This window comes from Lagopus muta, chromosome 4, assembly GCF_023343835.1.
Source record: "Lagopus muta isolate bLagMut1 chromosome 4, bLagMut1 primary, whole genome shotgun sequence".
Taxonomy (NCBI): Eukaryota; Metazoa; Chordata; class Aves; order Galliformes; family Phasianidae; genus Lagopus; species Lagopus muta.
The window spans coordinates 47,072,806-47,093,812 of NC_064436.1; the positions used below are offsets into that span (position 1 = coordinate 47,072,806).

General features: G+C 35.4%; 1 protein-coding gene across 2 annotated transcripts in view; it reads left to right on the plus strand.

Annotated features, from left to right (window-relative positions):
• Nucleotides 1-21,007, plus strand: part of CORIN (corin, serine peptidase) — a 120,945-nt gene that overhangs the window by 90,435 nt on the left and 9,503 nt on the right. For both annotated transcript variants that reach the window (XM_048942580.1, XM_048942581.1), the window contains 7 exons: nucleotides 1,877-2,022; nucleotides 3,365-3,472; nucleotides 8,457-8,570; nucleotides 9,214-9,324; nucleotides 10,830-10,959; nucleotides 19,127-19,249; nucleotides 20,632-20,681. In XM_048942580.1, the coding sequence (XP_048798537.1) occupies nucleotides 1,877-2,022; nucleotides 3,365-3,472; nucleotides 8,457-8,570; nucleotides 9,214-9,324; nucleotides 10,830-10,959; nucleotides 19,127-19,249; nucleotides 20,632-20,681 (782 nt within the window). The remainder of the gene's footprint in view (nucleotides 1-1,876; nucleotides 2,023-3,364; nucleotides 3,473-8,456; nucleotides 8,571-9,213; nucleotides 9,325-10,829; nucleotides 10,960-19,126; nucleotides 19,250-20,631; nucleotides 20,682-21,007) is intronic.

Sequence of the window (21,007 nt, forward strand, 5' to 3'; positions counted from 1 at the left end):
GCTCTCCTTCGTATAATCCCCACAACAAAATGAAATTTGAGAAGAATGATAATGTCTTGTTTTCTCAAGAATTAAAAAAGATCCTTTAATTGATCGTTGATCCTAAATAGACCTATATGCTAGGTTTTGGTCACTCCATTTCTTCGAGCTTGCAGGAGAAGAAAAACCAAACAAATAAAAACAAAACAATAACAACAACAAAAACCGGTCAAAAGTTAAAGGCAATATGATGAAAGGAAAAAAATGCTTTCCATGATAGGATGTGCTGTTCCAAGAAGAAAGACCTGAAAAATTCAATCAACTTCAATACAAAGCAAGCTAAAAATGACACAAGGAAAACTGAAAATAAAATAGAAATGGAGATGATCCTGTGGTTGAATATTTTTCAAAATATAGGAACAAAGGAGAACTTTCTTTGAAGCAGTAGAAGAAAGTCTAAGCAATTACAGATGTGGAAGATACGATCTAAAAGGTACAGTTGAATGCATTGCTGAGTCTAGAGAGGAGACACTATAATGGAGAGACACTATTGTCTTCAAAAAGGTAAAAGGGAACTATTATGAGGAAATAATTCACCAGGTTCTTGGGGGCTGAACCAGCAAGCAATGGATTTAAAGCTCATCAGGAGAGCTATGGGTCAGATAAAGAAAATTATAAATGTGTATGTATATAAAATTATAATAGTAGGAACATTTTTAATAAAAGTTTAGGCAAGTCATCTATCAAATATGTGGTATGTTTCTGCTAGAGGGAGCAGTGAAAAGAATGTTGAGGTTCTCATTGCAGATTACATAGTTAATATTCCACCAAAGTAAAAAGCAGCATTTGAAACTGATACCATAGCTGGTTATACCAATACGGTTAATACTGACACTATTGAACTCTCTTAAAAAAGAGATAGTTGAGACAAAGATGAATTCAGCATACTGCAGATACAAGAATGTTGTACTGAACAGCACATCAGCAGCAATTCCAGCCAAAAGGAGTCATTAAATGTTTAAAAGAATTGTTGAACTAACAGGAGAATTTCCAATGAGGCACTTTTGCTTTGTAAATTTGAGGCATTTGATGTTGTTTAATTTGAGACACGGGGTATCAGTATAGATGGAATGAAATAAGTTTATGTGATTAGTCCTGTTTTTTATGATAAGAAAAAAAAAAAGTAACAGAAGGTCTACACTCGTGTCTTTTTCTAGATGTGATAGAAGCTTTTGTTGCTCTGAATGAAAGTACACGACTAAGGTGATTTGTGCTTCGATGTTATTGAACTTCCTGAGGAGTTATTTGCTCTTTTGTTTGCGAGTTTAAATACGTTGTCTTTCTGGAACCACATTTCCAGAAATGTCTGAGTATTTTATCCCTGCAGTTCTTACACTGTATTCACTGTGTGCATCTGAAAATATTTAGAACTGCCTGTTCTTATAAACCTTAAAATTTGTCAGAGACAAAGCTTTTTTTCAGCACTATACTGCTCTTTAGGTGATGTGCATGGTGCAGTGGTATCTGAGGTAGCATCATCAGAAGAGGTAACATCTTATTGGTACAAAATATGTTTGACTTTTTTTTCCTTGATGGAGAACAGTGTTTCTTATAAAAGTTTTGCTACCATCCTCATGGAAGAGAAAATATTTGTAAGTAATTATATTTGGTTATTATAACTCAGATAATAATTTATGTACAGTAATTTAAACTCATGTTTCAACAGAAGCAATATATCTCTCTTTATAGATGTTTATATTCACATATAGAAATCCAATTAACTGATTTTTCCTTGATCATCTTCTGTAAATTTGGCTAGAATTATTGATCTCTAAAATATGGTAATTTCTAAGACTTCTTCTCAGTTATCCTATGCAACTCCACTTTGTCTCCTCAGGACATTATGTGTACAGTCTAAGGAACGGTGTGAGTCTGTGCTTGGGATTGTAGGTCTGCAGTGGCCAGAGGATACTGACTGCACTCAGTTTCCAGATGAGAACTCAGACAATCAAACTTGTCTGACACCAGATGAAGATGTTGAAGGTACATAGAGTAGAAATTAGAGATTGTGTTTTGGAAGATACTGGTTTATGGTTTTGGAGGTTTTTTTTGGTTGGTTTTGTTTTCATACCTCTCCTTTAAATTATTATAGGTCATGTAGAGTGACTTAAAACATTCATGTTGTCTGATAACTGTAGGAATGATTCTAAATCAGTTATCAGAGAATTTGTACACCTACCGTTTGCAGATAAGAGGAAGTTTTTGTAAGGATCAATTGCCCTCAATTTTTGGAAGTCAGTGTTTGAAAATTCAGGCTGACACCACACCTACTACTTGTACTACTTTGTATTTGTGCTTCCTTTCTAAAACCTATCTAGATGATGTAACAGTGATTTTCTAACAGGAAGCGAAGTCTTAGCAATCTTAAAAAACTTAAGTCCCATGATGTCTCTGAATGCTGTAAATCTAGCATATTTGCTAGCAATTTTTTGCTCTTTTTTTTAATGATTATTGTTTTTTAAAAAAGGGTTGTGTCAAGTCAGTAGCAACTGAGGTATTTCATTTTCTTGAGTTCAGCAATAACACTACTCATGAGTATGAACAAGGAAGAAAAGAATGGAATTGCCGTACATGATTCTACATTTTCTTTGTTTATGTATTAAGGGTGACTGTGCAATTTTTTCTTCTGCCATGCTCATCTCATGTGAGGTCTGTGGAGATTCTGACCTACTTTTTATTTTACTTGGGGAAGGTGCTGGGAAAACTGAAAAATGATGTGTGCCAATACACAGATAATTCTTACCTTTTTTCTCCCACTCACCTACACGGTGATGACAATCTTTCCACAGTTTTTGATCTTGCTTAGAGAAAGCAATGAGTAATAGCTATTTGGTCTGTAGTTTGTTTAGTGAAAATTTATTGCTAATAAGCGTAGTGAAGCATTCTGAGAAGTCACTGAGGCAATATAGCAATAAGTATCGTTTCTTCAAGCAAAGTCCATGTGCAGATATGGGGAGTTGTATAAGATGTATAACTCCATAGTAATTAAATCCTACGTCATGGGACTAAGAGACAAGGAAAAAATTTCAACAAAAGTCTGCTGGAAAGGAGTTACTAATTATTATAAAGCAGTATGTAGGAGTGGAAAAGCAAACTTTTGGCACAACATGGTCAGTATGGCAAATAGCATTCCACCCCATTCACACTGCAATTGTTAAGAATAGTTACCTAATACATGGTTCCCATTTATAGTTTCACAATGTTTCTGTTTCTGTCATTTATTCTTCTAAAACAGTCACAGTAATAAATAACTACACACATGATGATTAAACTTAAGCTTTCAGCTTGTGGAGTCTTTTTTCTGTCTGTTCCTTGTCATTGACAGAGTGCTCACCCAGCCATTTCAAATGCCGTTCAGGGAGGTGTGTCCTGGCATCCAGGAGGTGTGATGGTCAAGCTGACTGTGAGGATGACAGTGATGAAGACAGCTGTGGTAAATAAATTATATGAGTTGGAGGGTACTTTCCAAATGAAGAGCAGCCGAGTCATTAGGGAATATTTTGTTTTTCTTCACTGAATTGAACCGTAGCATGATGGTTCACAGAATAAGCCCCTTTTCCTGCAAGACAAAATGTATTTGAAAGCAATTTTTTAAAGACTAGTGACTGTAAAAATACTTCAGCAAGAAATCTTCTTTATCAATGTCAACACAATTTATTATATTTGATTATTGAGATTCTGCTAGCTTTGTCCTATGATATCTGATTATTCATGCAGTACTCAAGATAAAAAATGCTGCAAATTTAATTCTTGTGATATTGCTGGAGATTCTAATGAGCTAAAATAATCTTCCTAGGGGTTTATAACTTGAATTTGTAAATGCAGTTTTAAACGTATGTGTAGAAACATTCTCATTGTGGTATATTAACACAAGGCATGTATTAGCACATGGTTAGTGGATTCCAGCTAACCTTTAGCCATGGGTGTAAGTATAAAGTGATAACCAGAGATTTTTTTCTCTGGTACGTATCAGAGTAAATCTATTGTAGAAAATCTCTTGGCTCTTTGCTTAAGGGGACATGTTGAGTTTGAGAATAAGCAGCAAATATCTTGTTCACTGTTTCCTTGTACGTACTAGCAGGAGTATTCTGAGAAGGCATTTTATGCTACTTCCTACCATAAGGTGTTGGCTTCTGGGAGTTCTGCATGTAGTCCTGTTACAAGGGGCAAAAAGAACAATTACAAACCATAAAGAATTTAGAGAGAAGATGTGAAGATGGGTAAGGGATTTGAATATTCTGGCAGCATAGGGCTAAGGTATATAGTCTGGTTTCTTTAACAGAAAGTAGATTAAGAGCTGAAGTAAGTCGTTAAGGAGACAAAATATCTGTGGTAATAAAAGATTCTACACTATGCTGCACACACACACAAAAATCCAGCATCTGAAAGCTGAAGCTAGATTAAAATTCAAGCTTGTCACTTCTATAAAGTTATCTTTTATAAGAGAAGCTTGTTTTAATGATTGGTATAATCAAGGCATAATTTATCACTAAGGAGCAATGTATTCTAAGCCTCAAGGAGTTTTCAAATCAAGATTGTATTCTATCTGCTCTTTTACACCACTTACCTCCCCCTACAAAAATAAAGAAAAGAGAGAGAGAGAGATATGATAATCAAAATAGGATTTAAATCTAGATCAGTTTTGGATTTCAAAGGCAAAGCTGATGATCAGAGTAATTATTTCAGAGTTGATAATCTTTTTGCCTTTGAATCAATTGTCTTGAATGTCCTCTCCAACAAATATTCTTTGCTGTCACTGTTTTAACTCCTTAGAACGCTGATTTCTATGTGTCTTTTATGATAATTTTATTATCCTAATAAATGAAATATTGTCCTAATACGTAACATTAATTTTTCCAATAGATCTCTCTCTGTCTCTGTAGTCTAGACAGAATGTCACTAGCAATCAGCAGAATTCTTATCAGCATCTATAAATATGGAAAGCTCTATCTGCTGGGAAATTATAGCTGTCAGAGTGACATTACATTGACCAGAGGTAATGTTGTTACTGAAGAACAGACAGTCCTTGTAGAGCTCCAGAATTAACCATCTCTGATGCATTTATATTCCTTGTGTGTTAATCTTCCCATATGTAAATGACTAGCTCACATTTTCTTAGTTTCATCGTTTGAAATTTTATAGCACTAAAAAACAGTCAGGCAAGCACTTAAATTAAAATTATTGAAGTGGCTTTAATGAGAGTCATAGCTCTCATACTTTGGAATATCTTCCCAGTGCAGGGAGGAGGAGGCTGGTAGAGACTAGCTACATATTTGGATGATTAAGCTACCATTTCCAGAAATGTATGATAGAACACTCTAATGGGAGTAAAGTATATTTTGCCCATGAAGAGTGGAGCTGTGTTCAGCACACCCTTTCTCCTCTCATTAGGAATTCCTGTCATACTTCCTTGTGATCTTTCATCCATGAAACTATAGTGAAGTCATAAGACTTTAATATCTCTAGATATTGAGAAGAAAATTTGAACCGGAGTTTTGAATGTGAGACTTTTAGTGTGTTTCAGAAAAGTGTGAGGAAGTTAATTTCTTAAAATTATTATGAAGAAAGAAGCGAAGAGTGTGGTATTAAAGATGCTTGATTGTAATTGATCATATTAATTTACTGACTGCTGAACAATGCCTCCAGCAGAGAGCAGAAGAGGGTCCTAAAAGAGTGCTAATGATGCTGAGGACGTGATATTCAAAACAAGTATTGTCCTTCACTATTTTCTCCAGTCTGAATTCTGAGTCTGGTTTTTTAGCTTGAGAAAAATATGTGGACTTCATATTAAGGACCTAGTAATAATTATAGGGCAAATATATTTATGGGTAACAAGTGGTTAATTACTTACGTTTTGAAGGATGGCGAAGGTAAAATCATATGTGAGTACCTGTAATACAAATACAGACAAGTTTTCCTACCATCATTTTCACTTCTGTTTAATTATCATTAAATTAACAACGTATGTTGTACATGATGTATAGAGAGAGGAGAAATAAGAGTACTCTAAACAGTAAGCAGAATCTTTCCAATAAAACAGTAGAGTTTAACACTGAATTCATAGAACCATAGAATCCTCAGAGTTGGAAGGGACCTTTAAAGGAAGGTCACCTAGTCCAACTGCCCTGCAATGAACAGGGAATTCAGTATGTAATTTTGTCCGGAGGGTTGTCTCTATTTGTCTATGGTGCCCCCAAAAATAACTTTTGCAGAGTCATGGAACATTTCACAATATAGCACTATAATGTGCGATGAAGGGAAGAAGCAAACATGAATTTAATTAATTGTAAACACTTCAGCTCAAAAACTGCAAGATTGATAAATTAGATTTTTTAAAGCTTTTATTTTGCTTTCATATCAGATTCCTAACATGACTGACATTCTTTGGTCCTTATTAGAATTGGTTTCAATTAATTTTTCATTTGTGGTTATTGCAAATATTATCAAGAAGGAGACTTGGAAAATGGCCATATTCAAGAACGGTCTTTTGTCACGTGGAATTAGTTTCGTGGGTTCAAGGATATTTATTTATCTGTATGCTTAATGTTTTTAATGTGGTTTCTTCAATCTAAATAAATAAAGCCCTCTGCACATCCAGTGACAGTTAAACTTGGGTACATTCTTCCAGTAATCACATGAGCTAGTGTTGATTCACTGGTTCATATTAGTAAAATAATCACTTCTGAAATAATACTCAGAAAAAGCATATATTCTTACTGACTTAATGTTGATATGTTACTGCAGTTCCAGATCCAAGAAAATAGTGATGCTGTTTCAAATACAGTGTGTGAGCAGAGATCAAAACTATTTGTCTGAGGGTGTACCAAGACTGTCACCTGAATTTGAACTTGGATTAAAATGAGAACTAGCATTGTCAGCTCTGGAACAGACCAAACAAGGCAATCAAACTACCCATTTTATTCAGGAGAACAGGTTTTAATGATTTCCTCTAAAATCAGAATGTCATGTGTGTAGGATATTAGTATGTCTAAGCACTCCATTGTTCAACTAGTGTCACAGCAAGGTGTTTTATTACTTGGTTAAAAACAAGTAGTGAAATAAAACAAGAGAAAAGATTTTTTTTCCCCTAAAATCTGCTTCAAGCTATTCTGAATTTCCTGTAGTTGACAAACAGAAGTTATACTGTCAAAGCGCTTTGACACAGTTACGAATATTCCTCTAGAAACAAGTGAGGCTTGTTAGCTGGACTCTGAAAAGGCAATCATGCTGTTTGTTCCCTTCCTAACTATGACTCCTCCTGAATATTCATACATTCACAGGTTCTTCCCAATATTTTCAGACTGGCCAGATCACACTGAGAAAACTGCTTACACTCAACACTTAAAGTATCTCTCTACCTTTCATTGTGATCTGCATTACGTTTTGTATCAGCACTGCCAAAAAAATTTACATTTTTCTGCTCTATTTTTTGGGATTCCATACTGCCACAGGATTTAATTTTGAAAGATCAAAGTTCTGCGTAGAAAGGCTGCTCCAAAAGTAATGACTCCTATTTTATTATATTGGCTCATGTTGAAGGTGAATGTAGCAGGTTGGCAGTAGAGGTTGAACCTTCCCAACAACATTCCATTATGTTTTGTTGCTGTGTGACAGATGTCACCGAATTCCTCCATGTGGAAAAAATTGCACCATGGACATTCACCAGTGTTTGATGAATGTTTATGGAGGCAAAAGAGTGGTTGTCAGCACAGTGGTGCAGTGAGTGGTGCATTTTCAGCAGTTGCGATATAAACTGTGGATCATCCCTGCTGGTGCAAATTTTTGCAAGCATGCTATGTAGGATTTTGTTCATCACTAGGATTTTGTTGATCACTGGCAAAAATACACGGCTCATGGTGGTTCCTATGTTAAAAAATAGTTATTTTTAGCTGAGAATTTGTTCTATCAAGTTGCGTTATTGTATTCTTTCTATCTGCTGTTGCTTCCATGGAGGAAAAACTAGAAGGCATTACTTTCAGAGCAATCAAAATAATATGCTTTTAAATATGCCATGGATTTCAGGATTTTAAATGATTACATATTAAATGTAAATATTTTTACTTTATCTACCTTTGCATTTGTTTTCATATTATTACATACATAATAAAAACATTTGAAGAGTAATGATTTGATCTGGCTTGAAACGGGAGCTAATGCCTAATTCATTATTTACAGCATGTGTAGCATAGCATGGATTATTATTTTAAAAGCAGTGTGATACATTTTATATCCATTTAACAAACATGCATTGTGGCAATCTTCCTTCCATTTTTTCATTAGTGACTATTCTAGTTAACTTCTAAAATTAATGGCGAAACTGAAAATATTTTGAATGTTTCAAGATTACTAAGAAGAGATAAAATAGTTGATTTGATATTGCATGCAATTATTTGAAAATTGTGCTTTTCTGCCTCCAGGCTGTAGAGAAAGGGGTCTTTGGGAGTGTCCTTCGAAGAAGCTCTGTATCAAGCATACAATGATCTGTGATGGTTTCCCAGATTGCCCTGACATGATGGATGAAAAAAACTGCTGTAAGAGTTTTTGTGGCTTTAATTCTGCAAAGGGCTGGTCACATTTTTAGGATCTTGTGGCCAAGAACAAATGGTTGTAAAATCATTCTATACAGACAAAAATGCATAGTTATTCTCTGTTTCCTTTTCACCCTCTGGCACCAATTTCTCTTTTTCCTCACCTTTTGTCCTCTGGTGTTCGCATCCCTGGATCCTTGCTGTCTCCTTGCTCACTCCAACCCTCTCTATTCCCCATGTTTCTCCTTCACATCATCATGCTTCTTTTCCCCAGTTAAGCAGCTGGGGTAGAAGACCAGCTTGGCTGAACAGGGGACTCCTTGAAATAGGAAAAAAAGATTGTATATATACACATATCCGATATCTGGAGATGAGATGAGGCTTTACAGGGAGATTATACACCTGCCGCTCTGCAACTTTCATCTGCATGGAGAAAATAAGAAAAATGAAAGCTCAGTTTGAGTTGACATTGGTATCAGACAACAAAAAGTTCTTTTATCAACTGCATGAGGAATTCTACGGAAAACCCTGGGCTGCATATCTGTTCCATGCCTACCTTCACCCCTAAATTTTTTTCCAGTCCCTATGTGCATTTCATGTTGGTTATTCTTTTTCTCAGTGCAAACTGTGTTTTTCCTCCTTGCAGCATTTTGTGAGAAGGATGAGGTTGAGTGCGCCAACCATGAATGTGTGCCACGTGAGCTTTGGTGTGATGGACAAGCAGATTGCAGCGACAGCTCAGATGAATGGGACTGTGGTAAGTTATATGGACTGGATTCAAATTGGTGAAGCAGGCAAGAAAGTGGGCAAAAGGAGAGGAAGGAAAAACTCAGTGTTAAGTGTTGCAGTGCAAAGATACAAGTAAAGTAACACTGCAAGGAACTTTTAAATGATGTGTGAAATCAGGAAATTACTGTGGACGTATGAGAGAGGAAGAAGGCATGCAGATGTAGAATTTGTTTAGGCAAAAAATCTAAGCCCTGATCCTGTATTCATGAAATTCAATGGGAAATTCACACTGAATGCAGTGGTACAGGTTCAAGCTTACAAGAGGTAAATAGTTCTAGTAGATTCCCAGTGCATGCATGTATGTACATTATACTATCCCCGAAGTATGATGTAAACTGCCAATGTTAACCACATACAGAGTAGGCTTGTGTTTTTATACGTAGAACTCTCTAAACATTTCTCTTTAAATTTAAATTAGATTAAAAAAAAAAAAAAGCACTAAAAAGAAGCACATTGGAAGCTTGTAGTATATCTTCTGAAAATTCAGTTAGCATGCATTTATGTATGACAGTAGTTCATATTACTAAGTTTTGAGATGCTTTGTATCTAATTTTATATATAGAAAAATGCACTTTATTGCTTACAGAAGCAAATATTTTGCATTCATATTGAACAGTACAAATATTAAAAATATTAATCATTAACATTAATAAACAACAAAATTTAATAAAACCTATGTACCAAAGAATAAATGTTCTTAAATTGCATATTTGAAAAGGTGTACTCTAAAATTGATACGTAACTTTATTATGGGAAGAAAAGCAAAAGCCCCCTTAGCATATAGCAAAAATGTTTAGCGACAGGCTATGTTAAGATTACTACTATTCAAACAAAAATCAGTAGAACAATTTAACTAAAATCAGCATGTATTCGGGGCAAACATTTTTACAGAATCTTAGAAAGAGAAGGATGTAGATTTCTACTTGTGCAATTTGGGATGTTTTGAGATGCTTTTTACATGTGATAAGGGTCGGTTACACGCTTTTAAACATAGATTGAGAAAGAAGTAATGCTCATAATCTTTCTTGTTAGAAGAAGCTGTTGGTTTTTTTTCTTCTTTAATTGCACCCACATATCAGTAGATAAGAACGATACAAATTACTGAATCAAACAAAGATATCATTCCTACGTCAAGCAACATTCATCTATCAAACTACCTTAATGATTTCAGTTGAATTATTTGTGGGGTAAAATATTACATAACAAGATTAAGACTATCAGAAACCCATGTTAACCTCTGCTAGCGATTATTCTAGTCCTCTAGATGTCTGCTGTTTAGTGTCTTATGCTATTTAATGTTATCGAGTTTCTAGTAGCCATAGTTGCATTGTTTTTAAATTGTAAAGCTATTGAGCATATGAAATCAACAGAAGTGACAGCCTCTTGGAAGAATGTAGCTATAGGTTTTGATATGCCATGCATAAAACAAATAATGTGAAATAACAATGAAGTTATTTTTCTTTTTCTTCACAGTTACCCTGTCTAAAAACATGAATTCCTTGATGTTTCTGACCGTTCACAGGTCAGCTGCTGATAATCATGTTTGTGCTGATGAGTGGCAAGAAAACTTGAGTCAACTGGCCTGCAATCAAATGGGTTTAGGGTAAGGTCAGTAGTTTGTAGCACTGGTGAATTTCGTAGGACAATGGAGTGATGGATGTTGATGTGAATGATCATTGATTACTGTGACCCATGCAATATTAGGCTTAGTATGGAAATAATAGAGAGAAATGAAATAAAGAAATTTTGTGAATTAAGATAAAAACAAAAACAATTATCTCGTCGCTTTCACCATTTTATAAGCATTATGTGATTGTTAAGAGTCTTGAAAAGACAGTAATGTCCTGGCAAACATCAATATTCAATCTTGCAGTTATTTCTGAGGTTCAAAATTGTTTGGAAATATGCTACTCTGTCTTCCTAAAGAATTAATGCAGACTTGTGTCTCAGAACACTGGAAAGTATCTCTGGGTTCTAAAATAAATACAGTATAATAGGCTAACAGATATATTTAATTTAGATATCTTTAAACATAGAATTGGTAATGGTAGAACTTTCTGGGTGTATCTCAGAAAAAAATAAATAGCCTCTATGGATTTTTCGTATTTCATGCACACTGTCATCAGCTTTGACATTCAATGCTGTCTTCTACTAAGAAAAAACAAGCTTGATGGTATAGAAGGATATTCTGCCAGTGTCTGATCCCCTGCTTGGGTTAAGACATCTCTATCTGCCTATGATCACCACACATATTGACATACAATCTTATTCTTTGTACCTTTCCTTAGTAGACACAGGAGGATAAAGACCTTGGCTTACATTGTCTGCACTTAACCTGCTCTGTATTATCTGCCTTCCTAACGCAGAGTAGTCTTATACTAATCTAACTGATTTTTTTATATCTAAATAATATTGAAGTTATCTCTGTGCTTTAATTTTATATAACTTCCTAAGAGGCTTAAACTCCTTTGGTGCTTTCAAAAATAGTTAACTGCAATTTTTTTTTGTCTGAAAATAAACGGATGATTAAGGCCTAAATCTCATAGTCTTAACACAGAATATTCTTAATTTCTCTATGAAGATTGCTACCAGGAAAATGAAAAACATAGTAAATTATTAGAAAAATTCTGATAACTTCCTTTTTTCCAAAGGTTTGCCTGGGGTAAAATTATCTATCTGGCCTGGTATAGCACAATCAGCATACAATTATAGGTGTTAACAAAATAATGAGTTATTTATAAAAACTCACACTAAGCTCTGCTGCTTCCTATTGCTGCTGCTCCCATTCCTGTATGCACCCCTGGTGATCCTCAGAAACAGGCAACTCCTTTTGCTTCTTTCCTCTGCTCTAACTTCTACTATTTGTATTTATGGAAGACCAGTTTCTTGTTCCTGTCTGGCTTTTTTCCTTCCTAATCTTTTCTTACTCCATATTTGTGTTGTAACATTCCTTATAATTTTTGCTTGACCAAGTAGTCAAAGTGCTGGAGCAATAATCTTTTTTTTCTTCTCACATTAATTATGTTTTCTTACTAGTTTCTAACTCTACATCAGGATTATGAAAGTGCCTAAAAATATCACAGAAACAGATCTTTCAGTGTTTCTGTTCTATCCACAGTAGAAGAGTTGCATTCAGTTTCTGAATGTAACCTATTTTATTTTCTCCAAGAATAAACATGGCATTTGGGAAATCAAATGCCATACACAGTAAAGGATTGGAACTTGATGTTTGAATCTAGATTTCTAGATCCTCTAGACAAAGTGTATAATATGCTTGATTTACCTTGAATATATTGTCATTGTCCAGTGGATTCTCTTAAATTTTATCATTTTAACAATATGAGATTTATTTAGATGATCTCTATTTTATTAGGGGCAAAAACAAGTAACTATTAAGTAAGATTAACTGAAAATAACATTACAGGTTGTAGTTGATGTAGAAGACTTTGTTTGAATGATTTTAAGCAATAATAAATCTTAATATACAGTTATACAGAGACTTGATGGAGTATATTATAGACATTTTAGTTTATGTTTGATAGTTTGTCTTATCTGTCATATACATAAGTATATTAAAAGTTATTTGGAGAGGCCTTATTGAAGAAATTCCAACTTAATCCCTTTCAAATAATGATAATTACTTCAAAAAATATTAATAATACAGTCATATAATATTTTTTTCCTCCATGATTGGATACTTTCCTTTCTTTAAATAAAAATGTATTTGTAATCAGTGATGTCTAGAAAAAAATATGTGAATACTGTCAGTCAAAGAGAGGTTATTCCAATGATTAAACATAGATACTTTTCCCAAGTTGTGTTAAGTCTTAGCTTGTAAAAATGTCATTGAATTTTTTTCTTATTTTTATTTTTTTCCTCCAGGGCTTTCAAATCGAATTTGCTGAGTTTGGAAGTACACAGCTATTAAATCTATACAGACAGGAAACAGATGCTGTTTTAGCTCTGAAATAGGACTAATTTGTTTTATATTAGTGCCCATACACATGTTATTCATTACCTTCTGGCATAACACAAGGCTTCTTTTTTCAAGCCTGTTGTCACATGAGTCTGAAAACAATGGAATTGCAGAAGTGGAACAGAGAAATGTTAGTGTTACTTTGAAGCGAGAAGGAATCCAGTTTTGGGTAATATTTCATTCTGAAGTTTGGTACTTTTGAGATAATTTGCATAATAGTATAAAGAAAAAAAGGTATTGAAATCATTCTGTCATACAGAAGTATTCAGATTTATGTTACTTTTAATTATGAGTAAAGTATTAACTTCATCAGCTAAAATTAGTTCCTGATTCCTGCTGTTTTTTAATTATCATTTAGTATACAAGTCATAATATTCTTCAACTCTCACTATAAACTATACTGTAAACTCTGTCTGTTGAGTATAGTGATCAGCAATTAGCAGGATGGAATGCTTTGAAACCAATTTTTTTTTTTTTTAACATTTCCACCATTCATGCAATGAAATGATCACAAATATTACTTTTTCCATTTGCAAGCACCTTTTTAATGCATAAGGCAGAGTGGATTTTAGTCTTCTTAGTAAGTTAAATAAAATAAAACACCAAAAAAACACCCACAAACTGCAACCAAACATGATGTTTCTGAGATGGTAAGGACTTAAGGATTAGGGCTAGAGTAAGAAAAGAGCAGGTTATAAACTACTAGCTGGGTTTGCTGAAATTCATCCTAGAGCATTTAAGGTCCAAAACTATGGCAGATCTGGTTACCAAACTGTAACCAGTAGTTTTGTGAAGGTGTAGGAGTATGGCTTTATAACGCTGAAAAGTGTTAAATGTCATTAAAAAGGAGAGGAAAAAAAAAAAAAAAAAAAAAAAAAGGACTTGCTTGCTTGTTTCAGTTATCAACAAAGAGTTATAGAAGTATAAGATCTTAATGGTAGTCAGCCTGTATTTATCCATAAGGAATCATGTCAAATTCCCATAATTTCTTTCCTCCAAATTGTGAATATGGAAGAATAATAGTTGTCATGCATTTTTAACTTCCGTACTATGTAAGTTGACTTTTTAAATAAGTAGGGAGATAGGTGCAAAGATAAAATAAGAGTCTGTTCATGATTCATTCTTAAACCATATATTGGTGCTGAGCTAGATACATCCCTGTGTGCCTGAGATTATTGTGGTCATTCAGATAAGGAATGGAGAGAATGCTGACTAATTTCTCAGTATCAAACGGGAAGAATCTGAAAGCATTTTGAAGGACAGGATTTGAATTTGAAAATTTCTTAATGGACTGGAGAAATGGCCTGAAATAAATGGTAATAAGATCAAGACTGTACAAATAGGAATACATTGAATAAATACAGGGTGGGAAATGGTTGGCAAGACAGAAGGGATAATGTAGAAAAGGGCTAGGAAATATTGTGGGTCAGAAGCTGGACATCAAGGAACAATATCATACTGCTATAGGAAAAGCAAATGTGATATTTACATGTATAACCAGGAGTTTATGTACAGCGCTTGGTGTAGTCCCTCTTTTGTTCATCTTGTATGAGATGTGTGTAAGATGGGGAATGTTCAGAGCATGCTCTGTGAAGAAAAGTTGAAAACTCATGGGGAATGAGATACAGGAGCATTCAAATACGCATGTGAAAGGTTGTTGCAAAGAGGCGAGGAATAAACTGTTCTCTTTTTTCAGGGAGCATAAGATAAAAGTGATGTGCTTAAATGACAGGTAGGAAGATGTAGAACAAAACTGCTAACTGCAAATCCTGGAATATATTGTCTAAAAGTGCTGAGGAATCTCCGTTATTAGAGTTTTTTTATTAACAGGGTAGACAGAAATCTGTCAGAGATCACTTAGATACAGCTGATCTTATTTTGGAGGAGGGGAATGGATCACATGCCTTTGTAAGGTTCCTTTCAGATGAATTGCCTATGATAGTTCTGCTTTGATTGATTGCTTAGTGAAATAAAGACTTTCATACGAATTTTTTGTATTTTAGATGTCTTAATCCCATGTGATTGCTGAAAACAGAGCTGAATACTTCATGAAAGTCTGAGTGATGTACATAGATGTCTTTTACCACTCAGCTTAGTAATTTAATCCATTCAAATGTATAGGGAAAAAGATCATAAGACATTGTTATTTGTAGTTCATAGAGCACTACAAGCACCCTAAAGTCTATTCACCGAGAGTTACCTCTGTGTGATTGAAAGCTCAGAAGTTTTATCACAGTTTTTTCTAATGAAGATTTACCACAGGAATTCAATACCCAAATGAGACAGTCAGTTAAGTTTTTGTGATCTAGACCACAACAGATTGTTAGAACCTCATTAGTCTTACAATGACCTTATGATATATTTTGGTACTCAAATGGTGCCATCAAAATACCACGAGATGTTAAAAAGTTATATAGATTCAGGTGGGATTTTTGAATTACTTGGAACATTTGGTGGAGAAGCTGGTCCAAAAATCACTACTGTGAGATTGGCATTGAACTGGCCCTTAGGCTGCATCTTGACGTCTTAGACTAGACTGGTTCCCCATGCACTTCCTTGTGTGTCAATGATAATTCAGAAACCATCTGCAGGACCCTCTTTAGTTTTTAAGCTGAGAGGCCTGAAAAAGCCATTCTACACAAATATGCTTTCAATCCAAAAATATGGTTTCAATTGTGCTTTTTGTTGCAATGTAGGTAATAATAAAAACATTAGTCTAAAATCAACACCAAGTTTCTGAACAAGGATGTTCTGTTCTGTTGTATGAAAACAAAAGGAGCGGGGGAGAAAACTTTGCAAAGAGCCTTCTGAAAATGTGTCGTAGAAAAGGTTCCTTGCTTGGCTTGCCTTAAAATGTGATATTAGATATGGCTACACATGCTGTGGGTGCCGCATCCCTAGAGGCGTTTAAGGTCAGGTTGGATGGGGACCTGGGCAGCCTGAGCTGGTGGAAGGTGTCCCTGCCCATAGTATGATTTTTGTGTGGGTTGACTCAATTTAGGTTAAGTTCAGAAGGCTGTTAAATAAAAATTTTGAAAGATCACAGAATCACAGAATGTCCAGGGCTGGAAGGGACCTCAAAGATCATCAATCTTCAACCCCCCTGCCACATGCAGGGCCACCAACCTCCACATTTAATACTAGACCAGGCTGCCCAGGGCACCATCCAATCTGGCCTTCAACACCTCCAGAGACGGGGTGTCCACAACCTCTCTGGGCAGCCTGTTCCAGCATCTCACCACTCTCTCTGTAAAGAACTCCCCCCTGATATCCAACCTAAATCTTCCCTTCCCTCAACTTAAAACCATTTCCCCTTGTCCTGCTGTTATCTACTTTTTCAAAGAATTGATTCCCCTCCTGTCTGTAGGCTCCCTTTAGGAACTGAAATGCTGCAATGAGGTCACCCCGCAGCCTTCTTTTCTCTGGGCTGAACAAGCCCAGCTCCCTCAGCCTGTCTTCACAGGGGAGGTGCTCCAGTCCCCTGATCATCTTTGTGGCTCTCCTATGGACCCTCTTCAACAGCTCCCTGTCTTTCTTGTACTGCGGGCTCCACACTTGGACGCAGTATTCCAGATGGAGCCTCACAAGAGCGGAGTAGAGGGGGACAATCACCTCCCTGTTCCTGCTGGCCATCCCTCTTCTGATGGAGCCCAGGATACCATTTGCTTTCCGAGCTGCAAGGGCACACTGCTGGCTCATGTTAAGCTTTTCATCTATCAACTCCTTCTCTGCAGGGCTAAGAAGATAGCTAAGATAGCTAAGTTCAACCCCCAAGATGTAGATTGACTCAATTAGCAGCTGTATCCTTATTTTGCCCTAAATAGTTAAGTGATAACTTTAAGAACATTGTTGGAGTCTGTGAAGAACCTCAGTAAAACAAAATTTTCCTATGAAGAAATTAGACACCATTAGTCAAAGTGGCACTGTCAACTGAAATATACATCTTCCTCTTAGAGTTTATCCATGAAACAATCCTGTGCTACAGCTCCAGTAGAGATAAGATTCAGCCTTTATAAGAAATTCTAAAGACATGAATTAGGATATGTTGGTTTTGAGCTGGTTTTGGTGAATTCACCAGGCTGTGACCGCCAAGGAAAAAAAAAAAACATAGCTATAGTTTTATTTTTGCTAATTAAAACACATTGTATTAATAATTTCATTTAATTAAAAATTTCATACAGGCATCTTGAAGGTTGTTGTTCCTGATTTATAAATGTGTCTGTGTTTGATAATGAATAAAGCAGCACAAACTGTAGTTTTCAACAGAATAATATGGTATGAGGGATAATGTAATTTGGATCTACCAGATGGTATGATATTTATACTTTTTGCACCCTTTTGAGTTAAATATATGTCAGACATTTTTTTTCAGTTATATAAAATATCAATGTGCATGGTTACGAGGTGCTAACTGGCATTATTCACGGAGGATTATAAGGCAGAATGTCACCTTAAGAGTAAAATAAGCTTGTGTATGTTTTGTAGGAAAGAGCAGGAAATAAGAAAGTGCTGGACATGAAGAAAAGAGGAAGCTTTATGTATTTACCATAAGCCAACAATAATGGGAAAAAATTGCTGCAAAAAGAGATTTCTTTAAATGAAGAAGTACAGACTTTAAAAAAAATACTTGTTGCTATCCTGCTGCATATTCCTTGTAGTAGGTCATGGAATGATATTTGCTTAACATGTCCAGAGAAGGTTCCGAAATATTAGCCATGAAACAGGCAGGACCCAGGGCTGTGGCCTCAAAGAGTAGTTAATTCTGCCAATGTTGAGAACATTTCCAGGTGCTTTCATTGAAAACCTTACCATAAAACATAATTCTCCTTTGATCAGCTGGGTAAAGGGTATCACAATTCTGTAAATGTTTTAAAACAGATACAGCTAATATTGAAAAAAACACAGACTTAAAGACAAACAAGTAATCTAGTTGACTCTAGTAGGTACTGTCAAGGGGCATGAGTTCGGAGGCTTCACTGTTTTTTCTGAACTGTTCTCATTTTCATTTCCACAAGCTAGTACTGAGAATTTGGTCCATTACCAGTGGTCAGGGGAGAATCCCTGAAAGCTCTTCTCATTGATGGGGATTGATACCTAATCATGGATATTTCTGAGCTGAAAAGCTGTAGAGCCATTTTATTTTTTGTCTTCAAAGGAATTGAGATTTACTAAAACGACAGTTCCTTCAGTGGTTTGAGTTTATCTGGCTGCGGTGGAAGTAGATGTGTGGAAATATCTCCTGGTGGAATCAATCCACCTTGTTTTCATATTCCTGATAATTTGCTGCACAAAGCTGGGTTTGATGAAATCACCACTAATTCATTTTGTCTAGCAAGACAGTGCAGAGTTGGAGATATTGTAAAATATTACAAGGCTCAGATTGATCTTTACAATTATATTTTAACGGACTTCCAAATATAGGATGGTACAAAAATATTTTATTATAGTTATTATTATTGTTGTTATTTTACCTCTTGGACAAATTAAGATCTATTTGTTGTGTTTTTGGAGTCAGAAAAATCTAGAAACAATATTTCCATTTATGCAGTGCAGTTTTTGCTGTTCCTTGTTCTAATTCTAGCTCTTGACAGAAAATACAGTGTTAGTGACAGTGGTATGTTAACTGGCCTGGCGTCTTGGGGTGATATAATTTCCCAGCAATGATTCTGCCACTTGTGGCTTTGATACAATATTATGCTCAATATTTATGTAGTGAACAAGAGGTCTCTTCCCTTTCGTTACTGTAACATAGCAAGCTAATTGGAAGTATATGAAAGTCTTTTATTTGTTTTAGAGGACCATCTAAAACAAAGATTGTATTAGAAGATGGAGAAATGCAGCATCAAAAGTGGCTGAATCTGCACTCAGATTGGAAGAGTAAGAATGCTTCCACTTTACATGCACTTCTAGTGAATGGGTAAGTAACAGGTAAAGGAGATTTATTTCACTGCTGTGGTTAGTCACCACGTTTGGAGATCACAGATGTTTCAGTAGAACTTTATCAATTTACAGTAAGCTTCCTTAGCAGGTTATCTGACCTTAGACAACAGTATATTCCTTTTAATTAGCTCTATTAAATACATAGCTAGTAATGAGAAGCCAAGCTTCAATCATGGCTGAAACATTTGAACTGTAATTTTGAGATTAAAGAGCCAACTAAATTACTTTTAGCATTTAGGACAAAACTGGAAAAGCATTTGAATCCATCTTCAAAAAGCAGATTCCTTGTTTTCCTTTTCCTTTTTCTAATGCCCTGAGGAGATTTCAGAACACCTGTCTTCCACAGGATATTCCTCTGTTTCACGAGAAAAGATTGGCTTGCCTGAATGCAGAGAGCTGAGGTAAAATATGTGTGTGAAGAAGCAGATCTGAGAAATACACCTAGATTTCTTCTGTTCAGCTCCATCATTGTCTGTGGGAAAGCTTTTCTGTAATGACTGAAATAAAGATGAACTAAAATGAAAGGGAAACATACCACTGTGGGGTAGAACTAGCACAAAACTGAAGCGTTAGAAAGCAAAAGTAGGCACTTGCAGAAAGATTCTTTGTAGTATTTTTCTACTGAAGAAGTCAGCCCACTTACTGAGATTACAGCCTTCAAGAATAACCAGAGGAACAGCTAATCCGTGTATCCATGTATGCAGTCTAATTCTGCTCTGTTTCTGCATCTGAAAAGCACTTACATGGGATGGATTAATAAGTTATGGAAACAAAAAGGCAGTCAGCTGAGCAGCAGTGTTCTTGGTTTTAATAAGAATCTCCCTTTGACAAAGAACTGCTGTTTTTGCTCTCACATCTGAAAATTTCCGAAAGGATTTTTTTTTTCTTAATATGTACCTTTGTGATCTTCCCGGGTTTTCATCAACATACCACATCTTTTGGGTCAAAGATTTTCATTAAATGTATTTCAAATAAATTCCCCGCTTTCAACTGCAAGGATGGAGAAAGCAGCAGATTCTCTGTGCTTTCAGGTGCCATAAATTAAGACTTCACAGACCGTACACCCCAGCCAACCTCAGAGCCCATAGAACAAGGTTGCCTGCAAAATGTGTAGCACCTGCTCATGAAATGCTTTGTAAAGCTGAACTAATATTTTAAATTGTTGCAAGCAGACTCTGGAAGCCATTGACAATCTGGCATAAGAAGCTCCTTGTTTTTTTTTTTTTGTTTTTTTACATTTGGGGAATATTCAACAGCTGAGTTCACAGCAGTGGGTACCATACTTGTGCTGATATACAAACTGTCAAAAATAACACCCTGTAGTTGAGACTTTCATTATGTTCTTTTTCTAATATTTAGGCAGCTGTGCCGAAGCAGAAGCAAAGTGGCTCTCCTTTGCACTAAAGAAGGTAAGAGAAATGCATGTTTCTGAGAGAACAAAGGTATTTTTAAAGATATGTTAAATGTATTCGAACAAATTCAGTTGTTTAGTGTCATTTAATTCTGATATTTTACTTCTGCAACATCCAGTTTTGCATTGCCTCTTTTTCTTCCGTGCTGTATTAAATTTTAGCAACTTTTGTTATTTTGGACTATGAGGTTCTCTATAGTACTAGCTTAATCTGCTCTTGCAAAATGAGTTTTGTCAGCAGTCAGCTTCCAAAAATTAATTTGAGAAAACTTCTTGAAGAAAATATTATTTATGACAAGAGAGGTTACTAGGTGACATATCGGG